We start from the raw sequence: 19,629 nt of genomic DNA, 5'->3' as shown, positions 1-19,629 counted from the left end.
GTTTAATCTTAGTGGATATTAAGTCCTGGCTTCATAATAAACCTCAATTATTGATTTAAATGCAATACTGTCTATTGTAGCCTGATCCTTTCTACTTGACATTTTTACACAAATCTATATTGATTCGAATTGTAAACTTATCATCACAAAAACTGTTAATTAACTTAGTGATTTAAACAAACCCTTACCACTTAGTATAAGGCTTTAAGTGGTAAGGAGATTATTTTAGCAATCTTTTCTTTCTGGAAGTTGACAAAATGGTCTAAAAAATATGCAGAACACTAGCAACCCCATAGTAAAAAAGCTTAAACTTCAATTGGATACACAATGATTTACAATACACTGATATTATTAAAATCAGCAACAATTTCCCCAACAAGTTGCCTAAAAGCATATAATCAACATAATTATAGATAATAAGCGAGGAATTGTTGCTTAAACATATCATATAACATTAACCTTGTCGCCAGATTGTGTAGTGAGAGGTAGTCACATATTTCAATGCATAAACAGATCAACACACGTATGCACGACTTATGTACACAAGCCGCTAGCCATGCCGAGAGAGGAGCGGCACCAACTGAAAGCTCAGCTGGCTAGCATATGGGCACAGTTATGGTGCCTGCTCAGGTTGGTGTGTATGTGTGTGTGTGTGTGTGTGTGTGTGTGTGTGTGTGTGTGTGTGTGTGTGTGTGTGTGTGTGTAAGCTTCTCTCTCATCTCTGGGCCAATGTTCACTCTCCCACACAGGCAGATCATTCATTATCCTTAATAATCCTTATGACAAAGACAGAATAAGGATTGATGGAATGAAGGAACACTGGTCTTTTTAGCCTGTGTTTAAAGTTAACACTGAAAAGTGGTTGGGTAGAAGTGGTTTGACGGTCGCTATTTAGCAAAGTGCCTCTATTGTTAGTGCTCAATTTCAATACTTTGAGCAAATTCTATGGCTGTTTCTCAATATGCGTTCGTCAGCGTTCCTGCGTCCTCGTGTAACGCCATCATCATCTGCCAAAGTTCAGTTCTAAAACTCAATACCACAAGACTGGAGGACGTGTGAAAGTTTCCGGAGGTGTTCTTGATATCGCATCGATGCAGACTTGAGCACAAAAACTCGCTCAAGAAGTCCCAGAGATCATTGCGGCGGAATAGAGAAGCTGGAAAGTGCATTATTTTATATAGGATTATTATTAAAGTTCAGAGCTATAACTTATTTGTCTTAGGAGTTTTCCTAAATGAGACGGTGAAAGTAAACATTACTATGAATATCTTTATGAAGGCATAAACACATTAGGGCCCAGTTTTACAAACAGGGCTTGGATTAAGCCAGGACTAGGCCTTCGTTAAAATAGGTTATTTAAGCCAAATTTATAAAAATGGCCTTGGAAAAATATATTATTGGTGTGCACCTGGTGAAAAAAATGACACTGATGTATTTTAAGACATCTCACCGCAAGTTATTTTGATTTGAGAAAGCTCAAACATGCAGTTTAATATTGACTAGCCTTAAACGTTGTTTGTAAAACAAGGTATGGGTGTTTATTTGCTGAAATTTGAATTAAAATCTGTTTTATTTGTGTTCTGCAAAGAATATTTATAATGTCTGTATGTATAGTGTATATACTGAAAAGAGGAAAACAACTAACCGCTCGATGAATGCTGTAACGTTTAAATAATTTACAATTAAAAACGCGTAAAGGTTATGTGAAGAACCAGGGAGAAACGCAGCATTTAATTTCTCACAGGACGCGTTACTAAACTTTTATTTCAGTATGTTGATGTACTTCCAACTGAAAGTAAATATTGAACCGAATTGAATCATTCCCTCATGGCAAACTAATGGTAAGAGTGGCATGGTTAATAATATTTTGAGAGAAACCGCCCCTCCAAACAGAGAAGCAAATGCTCAGACTTTTATTGAAGATTACCAAAACAAGCTTTTTTTCAGTGGATAACTTGCACTGCTTAATTATTGACCTAAAGAAAAACAATGTGGCTAGCAAAATAAACATTGTAAATTTAGATTTCACACAAACTTTAAACCTAATGCTGTGTTCACACCAGACGCAGAACACGCGGATATATCGCACTGTTCGCGCATAAAACGTCGCGTGAACATTTGAGTGAACTCGCTTCATTCGTGCGTCAAATTAGCTTCACAACAGACGCGGATTCGCGTCATGGGCAGGGCTTCTGTCTGCCCGGTGACTAGCTTCATTGCTAAATGGCTAACATGGATTTTATTGAGAAAATAACAGTGTTTATGTGCTTTAAAAAGACTGAAAAAAAGCGTTGAATCATTTAGAGGAGTGTCTGAGTCCACTAGATCCTTTCAGAAGTGCACCCAGCTCTGTGAGCTCATAAACTCCTCCAGAAACTTAACCTGGATGAGGGAAGCTTTCAGCGGTGCTTCTGACTGAGCCGAGCCCAGTTTGATGAACTGTTGTCAGTGTGTGCTTGATGCTTCTTCTGCGTCTGGTGTGAACACAGCATCAGTACTCAACACTATTTTAGGTTTGCCACATCGTTTATGCAACATGTGCACTCAGACTTGCGCTCAACACCAGGGACGTGTACAGATAGGGCTCAACCTGCGCAGTGCGCATGCCCTTTTTTCCTTTTGGATAAAAAGTGCCCTAAAAAATGAACTAAAGTGCCCCCTGATCGTCATTTCACGACCGTCAACTGGTCCATCTCCCCCCTCCCCGCTCTTCATTTCACAATCGTCCCAATCCCCGCCCCCCTGCTCTTCAGACACGCACACAATTTTTGACATGACCCTTGGAAAATCAATGCACTAGCAACCATATAGCCAGAGCCGGCCCTCACTATTCACCTTATTCTCCGCCGATGAGCGGGCGCTGCCATTTGAATCTTTTTGTCTCGCGATTTCCGGTCTCATTCACTTCCATTCATTTTTTTGACGTTAAAAACTGCTCGTTACGCTGCTTGATGTTGCAATTTGATATTTTCTTATTATATTATTCTACTTGGTCTGTATAGTCATGCAAACATTTGTTTGTAGAGCAAGTAGTTTGACCATTTTTTGCCGTTTATTATTCCTAGTCATTTCTCCCAATATGCGACTGAATCGCAAGGTCTAAGACAATCGCAAAAACAGGCGCACTTCTGATTTTAGAATAAGGTCAATATGCAAACTAAACGGCTGCTTAGGGCCCCGCCGCCACTAGGGGGCCCCCACATCTCATTAGTAGTGTGAGCCGTTTCTTTGCTGAAATCGCTTTTATTTGCATTTTACAAATTATCTTCATTGACAGTGTTTTAGTACTTAAATATTTATACAATTGCACGGAAAAGAAAAAAAAACATAATTTTATTAAACTTAAAATATACAGTGGTCATGTGATCAACAGGAGGCTTACAGCATCTCATTTCTCATATGCGTTCTGTGTCCTCAGGGTTCAAGTTTGTTCTTCTATAGGTAACCTGTGAGTCCGACTGGTATCACAAGAACACGAATCTGTGCACAAACACAGCCATGGCCATTGCTTCATTGCTGGCCTCATTATACTGTATAGACCTGATTTATTTCGGAAAGATGTAACAAATCTAACGCTATTCAAGGTGAGACGAGTGATTTTAGCATCGCTTTAAGTGTTAATGATGATGTTAAAGGGTCACGAAAACCCCTCTGTCTCAGCAAGGTCCAGCTTTGTTTAGACGGGAGTGTCGAGTGGCGAAAGAGGGAAGGGTTTGCATGAAAAGAGGAGTTTCAGTATATGCACACGCTGAATTTCACAAAGGCAACACAAATACAGACGCCGGGGAGATAGACAGTGACTACGTTTACATGGACATCAGTAATCAAATGATTTGCCCTAATCTGAATAAGACAATAATATGATGAAGGTGTTTACATGAGCTGCTTTTTAAATATTCCTTTCATGATCCCGTTTTACATGTTATAGCACATAATTCGATTAAAATCATTGCATCATTGCCGCGCTATCCACATTTCCTCGGGAGTTTTTATTGTAATTCCAAGTGTTTCATTCTTAATTTGTTGACTTTAACTGCAGTTTGCCACTTTCACTTTCATTCACGAACATTTCATGCATGCCCCCCATGACAAACTGAGGTATTGGATGCGAGGAACTGCTGGAAAAGTGTTGTTTTAATGGAGTTTGATACCGCACAGTGAATGGAAGAAAAAAAACCTCAGCATTTCTCTATGCAGAGACTCCGTAGATGCAAACAGTAACGTCAAACAGCCGTGTGTGTATAGACTAGACTGTCCAACCCAGGCTCATTGTGGAAACGTAGTCCCGTGGACGTTTCTGGAGACCGCGGAATACGTCCCGGGAGGTACGTACGGCTGCAGTTTTTGTTTTTGCGAATCCGCGTGAGGCCGCTGTCCGACTGACCGAATGATTGACTGCGCGACCGGCCAATCGGCTGACCCGCCCTCCTCCTTCCCTAAACCCAACCAATTTTACAGATTGACCCGCCCGCCCGCTCACTTCCCTAAACCCGAGCAACGGTTTACAAAAGCCGTCCAAAAATAGAAAAGCCCTGATTTTTTTTTTCTACCGCGTTTTTCAGATTTCACCGCGTTCTCACCATGTTATGAAACTCGTTCACTTAATTTTTGGGATTCTGTTTTTGTCTTACCTGATTGCTGGAACTGGTCTTCCCCGGACTGGAAACCGTTCTCCGTGGTCAACTCCTCTCTGCATCTCGAGCCTGCCGATGTACACGGTGAACTGAGTGGACAAACGGGTTGCAGCGGGAATCCCTCCACAAGGAGGTTAGCGTTCGGCTGGCCAGCCGGCCAGCGCGATAGGGAACAGCGTCACACCGCCCCCGTATCGTTCGCTTGAAAAAAATTAATGCAGCCATACGTACCTCCCGGGACGTATTCCGCTGTCTCCAGAAACGTCCGCGGGACTACGTTTTCAGAATGAGCTTGGGTTAAGACTGTCACAAAATGCGGCGAAAATCATACGCGTCAAAAATCCTACATGGAGGTAATAGTTTGATTGCGGTGTTTACATTGGGAGCTAAGCAATTACAGCGGATCTTTCAGTCCATCATATTGTACTGTTATTACTGTAAACTCAGTAGCTAAATCATTTTGACTAAGGTATGTTTTTAAAAAAGAGTACTGCTTTTGTTTTATTGATTGTATTTAATAAGCAATAAGGTCTTTGTGGGATGGTTTGCACTGACAAAACTCGACTATTTAAAGCAAGGTAGGGCCCTAAAATTATTCTGCTTAGGGCCTCCAAATGTACCCTGCATAGTGCAACACCATAGCAGCAACCATCAAACAATCTTTTAAAAGTACATCTAAAAAACTGATGTTTTCTAGTCTTGCAATTAAACCAAAACCAACCGACTGGCATATGCAACATGCAAACAACATGCCCTACTTATGAGCGACATCATACGCACTTGGCCATGACGTCCCCTCCTCTCGTGCTGACACACTGTCACAAAGGCTCGGATTACATTTCAGCCACCAGATGACTTGTGCTGAGATCTGGCAGTGACGGAGATATTACTGTGAGCGCCTGTAACAAGGCTATGAAGTTTTCGAGCACTGTCGAAAGCAGTCCAGTGCTCGTTCACAGCTTGCTATGCGGCTGACCTTGGGAGAATGGCGTTAACGTAAACTCGCCGCGAGCCGCTAAATGATTAAGAACAGAGACAATGTTCTCCTCCTCAGGCCTGGACTGTGTCAGAGCGCTCAGCCACTCCGCGGATACTCGATACTTGGCGTCTGAGGATCCAGAGCTAGCTACGGCAAAACCTCAGAGACGGACTTATGCTTTTAAAGATGTCGTATGATGAGAAATCAGATCTTTTGAGATATCAGATATTTTTAGATATGTTTTAACTAAGAAATTGTATGCATTAATGGCATTTTTATTGTCACAAAACCTAAAAAATGTGACTTTAGGTTGTCAATAGAAGCCTGTAGACTTATGTCAAGACTTAAAATGTATAGTTCACCCTGAAGTTCACATTTTAAGTGGTTCCAAACCTTTTTTTATTTCTATTGAACACAAAAGAAGATGTTTTGAAGAATGTTGGAAGATGGTAGACACTGATGTCTGTAGGAAAAAAAAATTGGTGCAAGTCAATGTCTTGTTTTCCACATGTTAAACAGGCTATACTGTATGTAAGCCCTCACGGAATCTGCGCTCGCAGATTTCTGCAGATTTTAGCCCATTATTGATTCTGTTTTACACACTGACTTCGTTTGTAAACTTTATTCAGTTTTTTAATTAATTGCAGTAATATTATTGACAAATATTAAAATGTTCATATGATTTATTTACAAAACAGTTTGCAAAGTAATATTTTCTATTTCTGTTGTCTTTTAGTAGAGATATTATATTAGAGTTTTGCTTTTGTTTACCAAATGAAGTGGATCTAATTGAATTTGCATTGTAAACATCAAATAAAAGTTGAAAAAGGTATTACTTTTTATTCAATATATACCGTTTTGGTAACACTTTATAATAACCACATACTATAAATCATTTATTAAGCATTAGCAAATAGTGAATTCATTTTCTGTTAAGCATTAACTCTACATTAATAAGCGTTAGTAAGCAGTTTATAACTGCAGCTACAAATGCTCTATTCTTGACTTACAAACATATTTAAAATGTGCTTAATAATTGTACTTTCATACTTTGTTAATTATTTTTCATTACTAAATTAAGTATCGCATTATTTACAAACCATTTGTATTTAAGAGTAGTTGAGGGTTTTTAGGATCATACAGAATGAGTTAGGAAATGATTAATAAACTATTGAAATCAACATTTATATGTCTTATTATTCAGGCATTTATTAATGGTTACTATGTATGTTAATAAATGCTTTATTAACTCAACTTCATGCAGTTTTGTGACCTAATCTAAAGTGAGGACTACTAATGCTTCATAAATCCCCTAAAAATGACATATAAAGGCTCAGTTAAATTATAAACAGGAAGAATGACATTATTCATTCCTATTCATTTAAAGATACACAAATGAAACTGTACTGCAAATGAAAAATAAATCGTTGCAACCTGATCTAAAATAAAATCACTGTAGAGTTTAAACATTGCATCTTATTATATTGTTAAATTATTATATTGTTGTTGTCGTTTTATCCAGTTTTATGTCGTATTTTGACACTCCTGTTATTCGGCAATGATTCAACTTTACAGTAATTTTATTTTTTAGAAAAGATTGCAAAGAATATTGTTCATTTGATTCTGAGTCTTTAATTGTCATTTATAAGGGATTTATAAAGCATGAATAGTCCTCACTTTAGATTAGGTCACAAAACTGCATGAAGTTGAGTTAATAAAGCATTTATTAACTATTAGTTAACTATTAGTATATGCCTGAAAAATAAGATATATAAATGTTGATTTCAATAGTTTATTAATCATGTTCTAACTCATTCTGAATGATCCTAAAAACCTTCAACAACTTAAATACAAATGGTTTGTAAATAATGCGATACTTAATTTAGTAATGAAAAATAAATCATTAACTAAATATGAAAATAGAATTATTAAACGCATTATATAGGTGCTAATAAGTCAAGAGTACAGCGTTTGTATCTGCAGTTAAAAACTGCTTACTAACGTTTATTAATGTAGAGTTAATGCTTAACAAATAATGAATTCACTAGATGCTAATGCTTAGTAAATGATTCAAAGTGTGTAGTTATTATAAAGTGTTACCAAAGTGTTTAGTTATGATTCTCCTAAAATAATTCTGCATAAATCCGCAGATTTAAAAAAAATTCTGCACAGAAATAGCAAAAAAATGTCAGTAGATAGCCCTAGCTATTTATAATAAATTTTATGCATTAATGGCACTTTTCTGTTACAAAATCTAAAATAATGTGACTTTAGTTTGACAATAGAAGCCTGTAGACTTATGTCAAGACTTAAACTGTATAGTTCACCCTGAAGTTTACATTTAAAGTGGATTCAAATCTTTGTGAAAGATTTTTTTATTTCCATTAAATCATAAGAAGATGTTTTGAACAGTGTTGGAAGCCGGTAGCCATCGAACTTCATAGTAGGAAAAATGTCTACAGGTTTCCAACATTCTTCAGAGCAGGGGTGGCCAATCCTGTTCCTGGAGATCTACCTTCCTGCAGATTTCAGTTGCAACCCTTATCAAACACACCTGTCTGTAATTATCAAGTGGATTTCAGGTCCCAATTAATTAGTTCAGGTGGGTTTGATCAGGGTAGGAGCTAAACTGTACAGGAAGGTAGATCTCCAGGAACAGGGTTGAGCACTGCTGCTTTAGAGTAAATGGCAGAGTCTGAATTTTTGTGTAAAATATAGTTTTAAAGGAATATTTTACTGCATACTAAAAAACTTGATGTACGAAATTCTGCAACAATAATCTTGTGCTTCAGACTTTCATCAATATGCCCAGGACTGTTTGACGATACTGTGAATAAAAGGTAAATAATGTGATAAATAATTCTCTGTTTCTTGCATAGACCAGTCCTTCTGCTCCATTAGACTTGTTAATAAAACCACCATTTTGTTTAGACTGTATGCTGCTTTTTGTTTTGTTGTTTTTTTCAAAGTGCTGGTAATCATGGACTTGCATTGTGTTTTCAGCTTAAAATCTCCTTGAATGTTCTACTGAAGAGGAAAATGTCTCCTACATCTTGGATGTTTTCGGCGTGAGTAAATTAACAGGAATGTTCATTTTTGCGCAAACTGCTATTTTAACAAGAGGACAAACTGTTTGGAGTCTTTTTACCTTAGAAAAGTAATGCTGCAGGCATCCATCAAACCACTTTTTGGATCAATTGCTCCACAGCTGAATATTATGGCAGGTCTACCAGAGTCAACACAACCCATCACATGTAGGTGAGTGTGCACAGTGTCACACTGTCTTTGAAACAGCCAAGTTTGACTTGCAAGGATATTCTGTTAACTTTGAGTCCATTGCCTTGCTCATTGAATGCACAATAATAAACTTTAAGTATTTTATTTATTTATTTTTTTGTATTAATTGTAGTTTGCAGAAAGTGATTTAAAAAATGACACTAAAAAAATGGGTGATCACTCCAATAGAGTGAAAGAGTTGAGTTTTATTAAATGAGCAATTCCATGCAAATGTCAAACTTTCCATGAACAAAATAGCGAAAAAATAGCGATTTTTGTGTGGTCTTGTATTTTACTGTACTTTAGAAATACTCAGAAATGTCTCTGTCAATGTTTTCAAACAATTTTATTTGATTTACCAGTTACACAAGAGCCATCTTCACATCTGTTAGGAATTTCAATACAAAAGGAAAAAATGTTTTTTGTTTAGTTTAGTTACATTAATATTGGATTAATATCCCTTCACAGCCATATCCTGTACAGTTTTGTTGTGAGTTTGGCGGTCGTTTCCAACTAAAATGGTCCTGTGGTCCACTACAGTGGACATGCTGTAAAATTAAAAATAAAAACAAAATGTAAAACTCTAAATTGTAGATTTTTTTTTTAACCCAAAGGATGTGGGAAATCACAGAAAAAAATCGTTGGGTCTCAGGAGGATATAGCTATGGACCATAGATATATACATTAGATGTTGCCTGGCCTATTGTTGTCTATTGGACGGAATGCGTCAATAGTGCTGCCATCTTGCTACAGGGTAGCGCTCCTTTGAAATGAATGCGGGACCAAGGTACAGTGGAGGACTGTGGCCATGCAAAGCCAGAGATATACACATATACACATATATCTATGATCGGGAGTTTTCCTGGATGTTAGTATGTAATTTTCTAATTCTAGTAATTCTAATTACGAAAATTATAGTTTTACATCACTTTTCTACATTGATGAATCAGCGACCGCACGGGCATTCCTGATAAAAAGCTTGTGTTTGTGTGTATAGAAATGTACTATTCACCCTCCCTGTTAAATTTGATCTAATCATGTCCTGAAACACAGCTCCTCTCCTGCTTTCACTACTCATACTGACGGAGGGAGTGATTCGCTTGTGAATGAATCCCCCGAACGACTCTTTCACTAGCCGACAATACTACAAGTTTCTGGCAGCGCAGCATCTCGTTGTCATATTTCTTTTGCATTGTTTGCTGGGTTTTTTTCAACAAAACTAGCATAAGCCGAGTATTTAGTGTTAGTTGGAGCTGCTTTGCCTTATGGTGAATGCAGTAAGCGACTATATAATCATCAATAACGTGACCTGATTAGCACAAAAGTTCAGAACATACAAAAACAGAAAAAAACTTAATCTTACCTTTGAAATGTTCTGCGTTTGTGCTTTGTTTTCTTTGTTTGCTCGTTACTACACCCGTAGACAGCACTAAAGTCCCGCATCTTCACGTAATAACACTGTCTTGACTAGTGCGGTTGAATGACATTTGTCCTGGGAGCACTGTACCAATGTGGCGGCGCTATTGACGCATGCTCAGGGTCCCTATGCGATATCTAGTGTACATATCTATGGCTATGGACAACAAGCATCAGTGTTTTTTTTAAATTGATAAGAATAAGGGATGATGGGCCGGGGTGGTGCTGGATATGTGCTTACCCTTGAATAAAATCCGCCAGGTGCCCCTGGTTCATTCCACTGGCGTGACCTATGATAAATAAGGGACTAAGCTGAAGGAAAATGAATCAATAATGGTTTAATCCGATTTAATTATCTATGCTAAGCTAAGTTAAAAGTGTTCCCTCAAGAATGTGAAATCGGCCAAATGGATAAAGTCAAACTGATAAAACTCAACTGTTTAACTCTAGAGAACTTGTAGAATGAGCCTATTTCTCCCCCCCCCCCCAAAAAAAAAGTGGAGCGTTCCTTTAAAGACACCTGGGCTGATTGGTTGTGTTGACTCTGGCGTGGGGATCACACTTTTCTCCACTTCCTGTCACAGGTTGCGCCAAAACACTTGTTTCAAATTCACGGCAGCAGTAATGACAGACTCATAGTGTTACATAAATATTTTAACAGATGGGTTTTGACACTCTTTCAGGGGGAGATGAGAAGCGACAGGAGATGGAGAGAAAGTTTAAACAGCGCAATGATGGATGAAGGAAGAAAAGGGGAAGAAGGTGGAAAGGGCAATGAAAACACACTTCTTGACTAGAATAAAAGAGCTGGCAGACGTGACTGGAATAGGAAAGTAGGTAAATATGAGACTGATATCGGAGTGGGGAAAATGAACAAATGAGGAACATGCAAATTGGAGGTCTGCGATTTCTCCAGATGACCTCTGTATTTCACAACGTTTATTTCTTCAGTTTCATTTTGGAACAAAGTGTTTTTTTAGAAAATGGTTGACCTGAATGTGAATAGGGATTATATATCACGCTGCAAATGATCAGAAAAGTGGCCTATACACTTGCAAAAGGAGCCCCAGAGAATCATTTGTGTCTTAGTGTGAAAAATAGTTCAATAATCTGAAGAATCTTTTCCAACTATTAAGAAACTTCTGCAAAGTTTTTGTGGATTATAAAAGTGGCACGGTGGCTCAGTGGATAGCACTGTCACTTCACAGCAAGAAAGTTGCTAGTTCGAGTCACGGCTGGACCAGTAGGCTATTCTGTGTGGAGTTTGCAAGTTCTCCCAGTGTTGGCCTGGGTTTCCTCCAAGTGCTCCAGTTTCCCCCACAAGTCCAAAGATATGCGCTATTATGAATAGGGTGTGAATGTGTGGGTGTTTCCCAGTACAGGGTTGCAGCTGGAAGGGCATCCGCTGCGTATAACATATGCTGGAATAGTTGGTGGTTCATTCTGCTTTGGCGACCCTTGATAAACAAGGGACTAAATCAAAAAGAAAATGAATGAATGAATGAATGAAATCGGCCGTAGTGTATGAGTGTGAGTGAGAATGAGTTGTGTTTGGATGTTTCCCAGTACTGGGTTGCAGCTAAAAGGGCATCCACTGTGTAAAACATTTGCTGGAATAGTTGGTGGTTCATTCCACTGTGGCGACCCCTAACAAATAAGTGACTAAGGGAAACATTTTAACCATCGATGCAATAAAGCATAATAATTGGGTTCTAAGTAACTACTAACTTTTTTTTTTTTTTGTGATATACAGTATGGGTTATTTCTCCAACCATACAAAAATCCACATTACAGGAAGGGTTATTTTTTAGTATGTAAAAAACACTAATGATTCCTAAGGGTTATTTTTACAACCCAAGCTCAATCTGAAAACGCAGCCCCGTGGACTTTGAACACGATTTGCATAGCCGGAGGTACGTATGGCTGCATTAAATTATTTTAAGCAAACGGTACGGAGCAGTGTAACGCCGCTCCTACTCGCACTTGTAGGCTGACAGCTCACCTCGGTGTGGAGGGCTTTCCTGCTGCAACCAGTTTGTGCGGTTAGCTCGTCGTGTACGTCGGCAGAGTGGAGATCCGGAGGGGAGCAGACTGCGAGGATGGCAACGACCAGGTTCGAGTCCGGGGAAGATTAGTTCCAGAAATCAGCTAAAAAAACAAAAAACAGAATCCAAAAAATAAAGTGAACGAGTTCATAACAGGTTGAGAATAGGGTGAAATCTGAAAACGCGGTCAAAATCAGACGAGAGCTTTACTTTTTCTGGACTTTTTCGACAGCGCCCTCCGGCTGCTTTGCGCGAGAACAGCGCGGAGCGAACGCATTTTGCCTTTAAAACGAATGCTACGGGGTGGTATCTCACTGCAGATGGCTTCTGTTCATATTAGCGCTACCAACTTGATGGCTTACCCTTATGTAGATGACTTTTCTTGCCTGACTTCCTGACTTTTACCAGACTTATACCAGTTTGCCCAGTAGCTTGCCATGTACATTGGGGGACTTGAGATGCAGTGAGCTGAAGGGGTTCAAGTCTGGAGAAATCAGGTAAATAACAGAGTGAGAATGTGGAAAAATCTGAAAATGTGGTAAAAATCAGGCGATGACTTTTCTTTTTCTGGATTGCTTTTGAAAACACTGTCGGCCGGGTTTAGGGAAGTGGGTGCTGGTCAATCGGTGGTTTTGAAAACACTATCAGTTGGGTTTAAGAAAGGGGTGGATGGAGGCGTTGTCAGTCAGTCAGTTAACATCGGCCTCTGGTGGATTTACACGAGAAGGAAAAGTCTGAATGATGCTCGTGAGAGAAATTTGAGATCTGAAAAAGCGTACACGTTGGCCTCTTGTGTATTCGCAAAAACAAAAACTGGAAAAAGAAAAGCTCCTGAGATGTATTTCGTGATTTCCAGCAATGTATAAAGGGTTACGTGTCAATAATGAGCCTTGGTTGCATTTTAAAGTTGTGGCCAAGTAAAAATAATATTAATTTTCTCCATAGGAAATTAGATCTTATAAAAATGACTGCTCATGTTTTTGATCCACTTAAAATTTTGGCTTGTAAGTAAATAATTAGATTGTGGTTATTTTCCTCATTAAATGTGTTAAATGCACAGACTTCAAGCATTGTCCCTTTGTCTGGTTTTCATGTACTTCGAATCAAATATTGTAATGTCATGATCAGCGATGAGGAGATTTACTTTGCATTACAATATTGAGTAACTCCCCAAACAAAGTAACTAGTTGCATTAATTAGTTACTTATTATTTTTATTTTTAGTTATTTTTATTGTCTTACTTTTTCTAACATGGCTGATGCTTGATCTTTTTTTGAATGTAGAAGAGCTCTACAATTAACAACGCAATGTTTAACCTTCGTTTTATTAGTTAAAAAACACAACAACAACAAAACTCATTTAGGACGATGTTATCTTCTGAGAACTTCCTGACCCCAGAGCTACACATACCGTATACACAGATTAATGAAAGTTTATAGTAATGTGTTTGCTTCTTCTGTACTTTTTGTCTTATTAGTAAAATCACTGTCCATTGAGACTATAATCCCCTTTTCCTTTTCTTCCATGTGTTCAAAATTATGAGAAATCTTCCATCACAGAAATGTAAAGCTCTGTCATCTTCACTTCTGTCTGTTCACGGGGAACGCATTCTCTCAGTGAGTGTGCGTATACATTAATCTTAATTAAATAAAAAGTAACGCAAATATTATTGCGTACTTTTCAAAGTAATGCATTACTTTAATCGAATAGTAAAGTAATATTGCAGAGCCACCCTTACTGACAAAGTACAAAAATAGGCCTTTACATGTGCTCGCTTGTCCCATTTTACCAATATAATCTAATATAAATTGTGAAAATTACTAATAGAAGAAGGCTTTAAGACCAATTTTATTTTTTTATTATTCAAGTGGCCACATTTTGACTGAGGAAAGTTGAATGAGATGTTTTTATATAGGCTACACTTTTTAGTTTGAAACAAGTTTTACCAGATTTTTATGCATTCATTCATTCATTTTCTTGTCGGCTTAGTCCCTTTATTAATCTGGGGTCGCCACAGCGGAATGAACCGTCAACTTATCCAGCAATTTTTTACACAGCGAATGCCCTTCCAGCCGCAACCCATCTCTGGGAAACATTCACATACACTCATTCACACACACACTCATACACTACGGGCAATTTAGCCAACCCAATTCACCTGTACCGCATGTCTTTGGACTGTGGGGGAAACCGGAGCACCCGGAGGAAACCCACGCAAACGCAGGGAGAACATGCAAACTCCACACAGAAAGGCCGAGGCTCGACCAGCAACCCAGCGACCTTCTTGCTGTGAGGCGAACGTGCTACCCAGTGCGCCACTGCGTCGCCCCAGATTTTTTATTTTTTAATGATAATGATAATACATTTGTAGATTTTTAATGATAATACATTTGTATTAAAAATAAGTATTTTTTTCATATTTCTGTATTTTTTTCTCATTTATCTTATAACATTATTTATAACATTAATAATTTACAGTTTAAATGCAAATTTGTAAATAAATATTTGTAATAAACTAGTATGGTAAGAAATATTTTTAGTACATCAAAAAGTGTGGTTATGATCCCTATCTGCTGATTCAGTAAAGATTAGTGCTTAAAATGCCAATACAATGCAGTACTTAAACCTCATAATCGAATATGTATAAAGTTTTCAGAAAAACAGAACTACCTCCTTCAATAAGCTGGCTACGGGCCTGTAATATTATGTACATAACTCGTGTTACCTGTAATGCGTTACCCCCATCACGTCACGATTTTCCTCATAGCTGGCTACAATTTAACAAAAACATTTTTAAACGAATAGGAAAAACATTTCCAGATGCAGCAAAAAAGACCAAGCAATAAAAAACATTATTGATAAAGCCGTCTGAACGTTAGACACCTTCTTTTATTATGCTTGAGGTAATGTCGTTTTTTCTTTTCATTGTCACAGAGCACACTTGCAGCGTTAATTGAGTGTTACAAGTACAATTTCAATTTTTTTTTCCATCACCCAACCCACAAACCTGCTGGATGGGTTACAGTCTTTGTTCCGGGACTCCATAATTCACACATGAAGCGCTGCTCTCTGTCTCAGTCTTACTCCCAAAACATCATTGACTAACTGCTCGGGCCTTTTATGGAGCGCACACCCACTACTATTCTCTCCCTGATGTTTCTCTTCTGTCCGCACGCCTCCTTCCCTGACTGTCGCACATCAAGCAGAAGACCAAAGACAACTTTTACTAATATTAGTGCTTACTTGGCGAGCTCTTCCCGTCTGTCTCAAATCATGTCAGTGGAAACTCACTAAATTATGAAACTCAATATGCCTTTTTGAAACTTTAGTGTGGAAGCGTAGATATTTCCTAAGGTTAAAACTTGGAAATATAGTTTGAATATTGAGAATATGTCATATAAAAGAAGATTCTAGCTACAGTTGAAACCAGAAGTTTACATACACTGTATAAAAAGGCACATAACCATTTAAAAATAAGTCAGATGTTAATATGACTAAACTTTTTCTCTTTTAGGTAAGTTAGGATTATCAAATGTGTTTTTGTTATGCTTCAGCAGAATAATGAGAGAGATGTTTTTAAGGAAATTGTTAACTTTTCTTGAAAGTCAAGTTTACATACAATAAGATTATTCTGCCTCTGAAAAAGCTCAGATGATGATGTCAAGGTTTTGGAAGTTTCTGATTGGCTAATTGACAACATTTAAGTTAATTGGAGGCACAACTGTAGAATAGTATATAAGGAAAATCTCGAACACACTGCTTCCTTGTGTGACAACATGGGAAAATCAAGAAGCCAGAATCAACAACAAAGCCAGATTACCATTAGCTAAATCACACTGGAAAAAGACTAATGTTTGGAGACATGTCCTGTGCTCTGATGGAGCTAAGATTGAACTGTTTGGCCATATGACCAGTGTTACATTTGGAGGACAAAGGGGAAAGCTTAGGAACACCATCCCAACTGTGAAGTATGGGGGCGGCAGCATCTTGTTGTGGGGCTGTTTTGCTGCAGAGGGGACTGGTCCACTTCACAGCATAGATAGCATCATGAAGAAAGAACATTATGTAGAAATACTGAAGCAACATCTCAAGACATCAGCCAAGAAATCAAACCTTTGCCACAAATGGGTCTTCCAAACAGACTATGACCCTAAGCATCCTGTCAAATTAGTTAAAATGTGTTTTAAGGACAACAGAGTGAATATTTTGGAGTGGCCATCACAAAGCCCTGATCTCAGTCCTATTGAAAATTTGTGGGCAGAGTTGAAAAAGCTTGTTTGAGCAAAACAGCCAACAAATCCAACTCGGTTACATCAATTCTGTCAGGAGGAATGGGCCAAAATTCCTTCAAACTATTGTGGAAGAATACCCAAAACATTTGACCAAAGTTATACAGTTTAAAAGCAAAGCTAAAAAAAAAACTAAGGAAATGTGTGTAAACTTTTTACTTTCTAAAAAAATTCTCCCATTATTCTGGAATTTAGCAAATAAAATCATTTAGGTAATCTTCGCACCTAAAATATTAAACATTTAGTATGATATACCATCAGACATTTTTTTTTTTAAATGGTTATGTTCCTTTTTTTAGAGTGTATCTAAACTTCTGGTTTCAACTGTATATTGCTCAGTCTCGGTCACAAACCAAGTATTAGATCTGGCATGAATCATTGAAACGTGTTTGGCAAACTCATTGGTTATTTATTAAGAGAATATTTGGTTTCACCAACACACATTGCTGCAATTGCAGCATCAAGTTTCTTATAAACAGTACACTCGTGTCAGGGTAAAGTTCCAGACACACTTACACACACACGCGCAAAAAAAAAAAAAAAAGTCCGAGCCCTGCTCTTACATAGAAATACACAGCACACAATGTCATTTTGATGCATGAAAAAATTGTGCAGTTTCACAGGTCTTCACAGTTGATTTTGAACAAATGACAAGTTTTAAAATCATCAAACCTTGTAATTACTGAAGCGAGTCCTGTGTTTGAGGATTTTAACAATGGTCTAGCCAACAATAAATGCCTTCTAATAATAGCAACACTGGCTTGTACTTGCGAGAGTTAATTCATTGGGTTTTGAGTGATTGTGCTGTATACATATTGCAGATACACTGCCAAACGGAGAGGCAGAGTTTACTGTGCATTAAAGGGATCGTTCACCCTGCCACCCAAAAATAAATAAATTTACCTCAATTATTTTATTATTTGGTTTTTCAAAGATGTTTGTAAAATGCCTCAATGTTTGTTATGTGTCTGTAGAATGAAAATCTCTGTCGACCAATGTATTTTGTACCCCGTTAACTTTCATAACATGAACAAAATGTTTACTTTTGTGTTTCGCAGAAGAGAGAAAGTGATACGTTTGGAACACCATGAGGGTAAGTACATGATAACTCCAACATTCCAATCAAGTCATTTTTAATGCAAATGCATTTTCTTAAAGAAAATTCCAATCACATTTGTTACCCCATGAGTGTCTTTATGGGTTATTTAGTGTAAATAAGTGCTTACATATGTGCCATTTACAGGGATTTTTATACTCTTTTATTTGTATACAGTTGAAGTCAGAATTATTAGCTCCCTTTGATTTTTCTAAATATTTTCCAAATTATGTTTAACAGAGCAAGGAAATTTTCTGGTAAATTTGTCTGGTAATATTTGTTCTTCTGGAGAAAGTCTTATTTGTTTTATTTCGGCTAGAATAAATGCAGTTTCTAATTTTTAAAAACCATTTTAAGGTCAAAATTACAAGCCCCTTTTTTTCCGATAGTCTACAGCAGTGGTTCTCAAACTTTTTTGACAAAGTACCATCTCAGGAAAAAATTGTCTCTCCAAGTACCACCATAATGACCAGTATTAAAATACAGTAGCATAGCAGGCCTAATAGGGTATATGCCGAGCTAGTGCTGTTCCCATGCTGATACACTTCCGGTGACCTGTTATTGTGAACTTTTTTCCATTTTATACGGTTCCTTTTACAGTATCGATGCTGTAATGTCATTAAAATACATTCAGTTAAATAAACTTTAGCATTTATTTGGTTGCTCAAGCGTAAAACAAGACAAAAAGCTGTTTACTCGCACGCGCCCGTCAGAATCGGCAGGCTAACGCAGAAGCTCCATTTAATATACTGGAGTAAAATAAATGCTCATATTATAAAGACATGGCGGGGAAATGTAATTTAATGCAGTGCTTCTGTTACAATCTGAGTCCCACTTTAAATCGGATATCACTCAGCCAGTGGAGATTGCTGATTTTTAAAGAAAACAGACCTTAAACGCACCGGATTTTGCATTGACTTTCAATTCGCCAGAAGCGCTTAACCTAGGTTACTGGCAAATTAAAAGTCCTATTAGCATGCTTCGGCATATACCCCATTATGCAGCTAAAGCTCTGCACAGTTCAAAAACAAGGCAGATGAGTTCCTATTATTAAGAATATTTATTATTGTCAGCCACTTTAAACATTATAAATAGTTTGAACATTAACTGTGCTTAAATGTAAAAATAATAATATTTAAATTAAAATGTGCTTCTAAAAGTGAATTAAAATTTCACTAGTCTTAAAAAGTCAAAATAAAACTGCTGTACTTAAATGTAAATTATAGTAGCTTATTCATCAAAAATCATCTGGAAATTTTCCTTGGACCTCACAAATATAAGCTATATGTGATCATATACTTATTTGTAATTCTTTGAAATCTAAACATTAACTTGTGTTTTAAATATATGATTTGGATTTACATATTTAAATTACATCTGCTTACTGCGTGTTATAATAGGCTTTGTGTGTCAGAAAAGCAAGTCATTAAACCATACCTGTCAACACTGGGATATAAAAAATACAGGACACGCCCCCAACAATCGTTACAAATATGGGGAGGAAATTAGCTTCAAATGATAGAATACATAACATTAGAAAATTGAAAATAAAATACAAGGTTTAGCCTATTAAAATCAATTTATTGATCACATCGGTGTGATCGTATGCGTAAAAGGGTTAAAAGCGTGTTAATTATTTTTACTTTATTTATTCAGGGATTCCTCCGAGTACCACTGGAAGGACCACTGTAAATAAGTGTTTACATGTGTGCCACGTACAACAAGTTTGAGAACCACTGATCTACAGGACAAACCATCGTCATACAATAACACTAACCTGCCTAGTTAACCTAATTAACCTAGTTAAGCCTTTAAATGTCACTTTAAGCTGAATAAAAGTGTCTTGAAAAATATCTAGTCAAATAATATTTACTGTCATCATGGCAAAGATAAA

The 19,629-nt window shown here is 37.3% G+C and overlaps 2 protein-coding genes across 44 annotated transcripts in view; one reads left to right on the top strand and one right to left on the bottom strand.

Moving 5' to 3' along the window:
• The window catches only part of saxo4 (stabilizer of axonemal microtubules 4), a 49,883-nt gene that overhangs the window by 18,296 nt on the left and 11,958 nt on the right, over positions 1 to 19,629 (top strand). For 36 of the 43 annotated variants that reach the window (XR_015526027.1, XR_015526033.1, XR_015526045.1 and 33 more), the window contains one exon: positions 1 to 65. Coding sequence is in view for 19 of the 43 variants with exons in the window: in XM_087311596.1 (XP_087167722.1) it covers positions 1 to 22 (22 nt within the window). In the remaining 24 variants the exon portion in view is untranslated. Of the gene's footprint in view, positions 66 to 8,616; positions 8,682 to 8,752; positions 8,872 to 10,988; positions 11,143 to 12,758; positions 12,848 to 17,697; positions 17,733 to 19,629 lie in introns of those variants that run through there. The other 7 variants (XR_015526035.1, XR_015526024.1, XR_015526043.1 and 4 more) reach the window with 7 other exon arrangements.
• The window catches only part of lrrc10b (leucine rich repeat containing 10B), a 5,510-nt gene continuing 2,908 nt past the window's right edge, over positions 17,028 to 19,629 (bottom strand). The window contains exon 2 of the mRNA XM_087311568.1: positions 17,028 to 19,629. This exon is cut by the window's right edge and continues 2,032 nt beyond it. The gene's annotated coding sequence lies outside the window, so the exon portion shown is untranslated.

This window comes from Danio rerio, chromosome 25 (assembly GCF_052040795.2).
Source record: "Danio rerio strain M-AB ecotype USA chromosome 25, GRCz13ab, whole genome shotgun sequence".
In the NCBI taxonomy this organism is placed as follows: Eukaryota; Metazoa; Chordata; class Actinopteri; order Cypriniformes; family Danionidae; genus Danio; species Danio rerio.
Note: the sequence above shows the minus strand (reverse complement) of the source record. Positions and strands in the feature narration are given on the sequence as shown.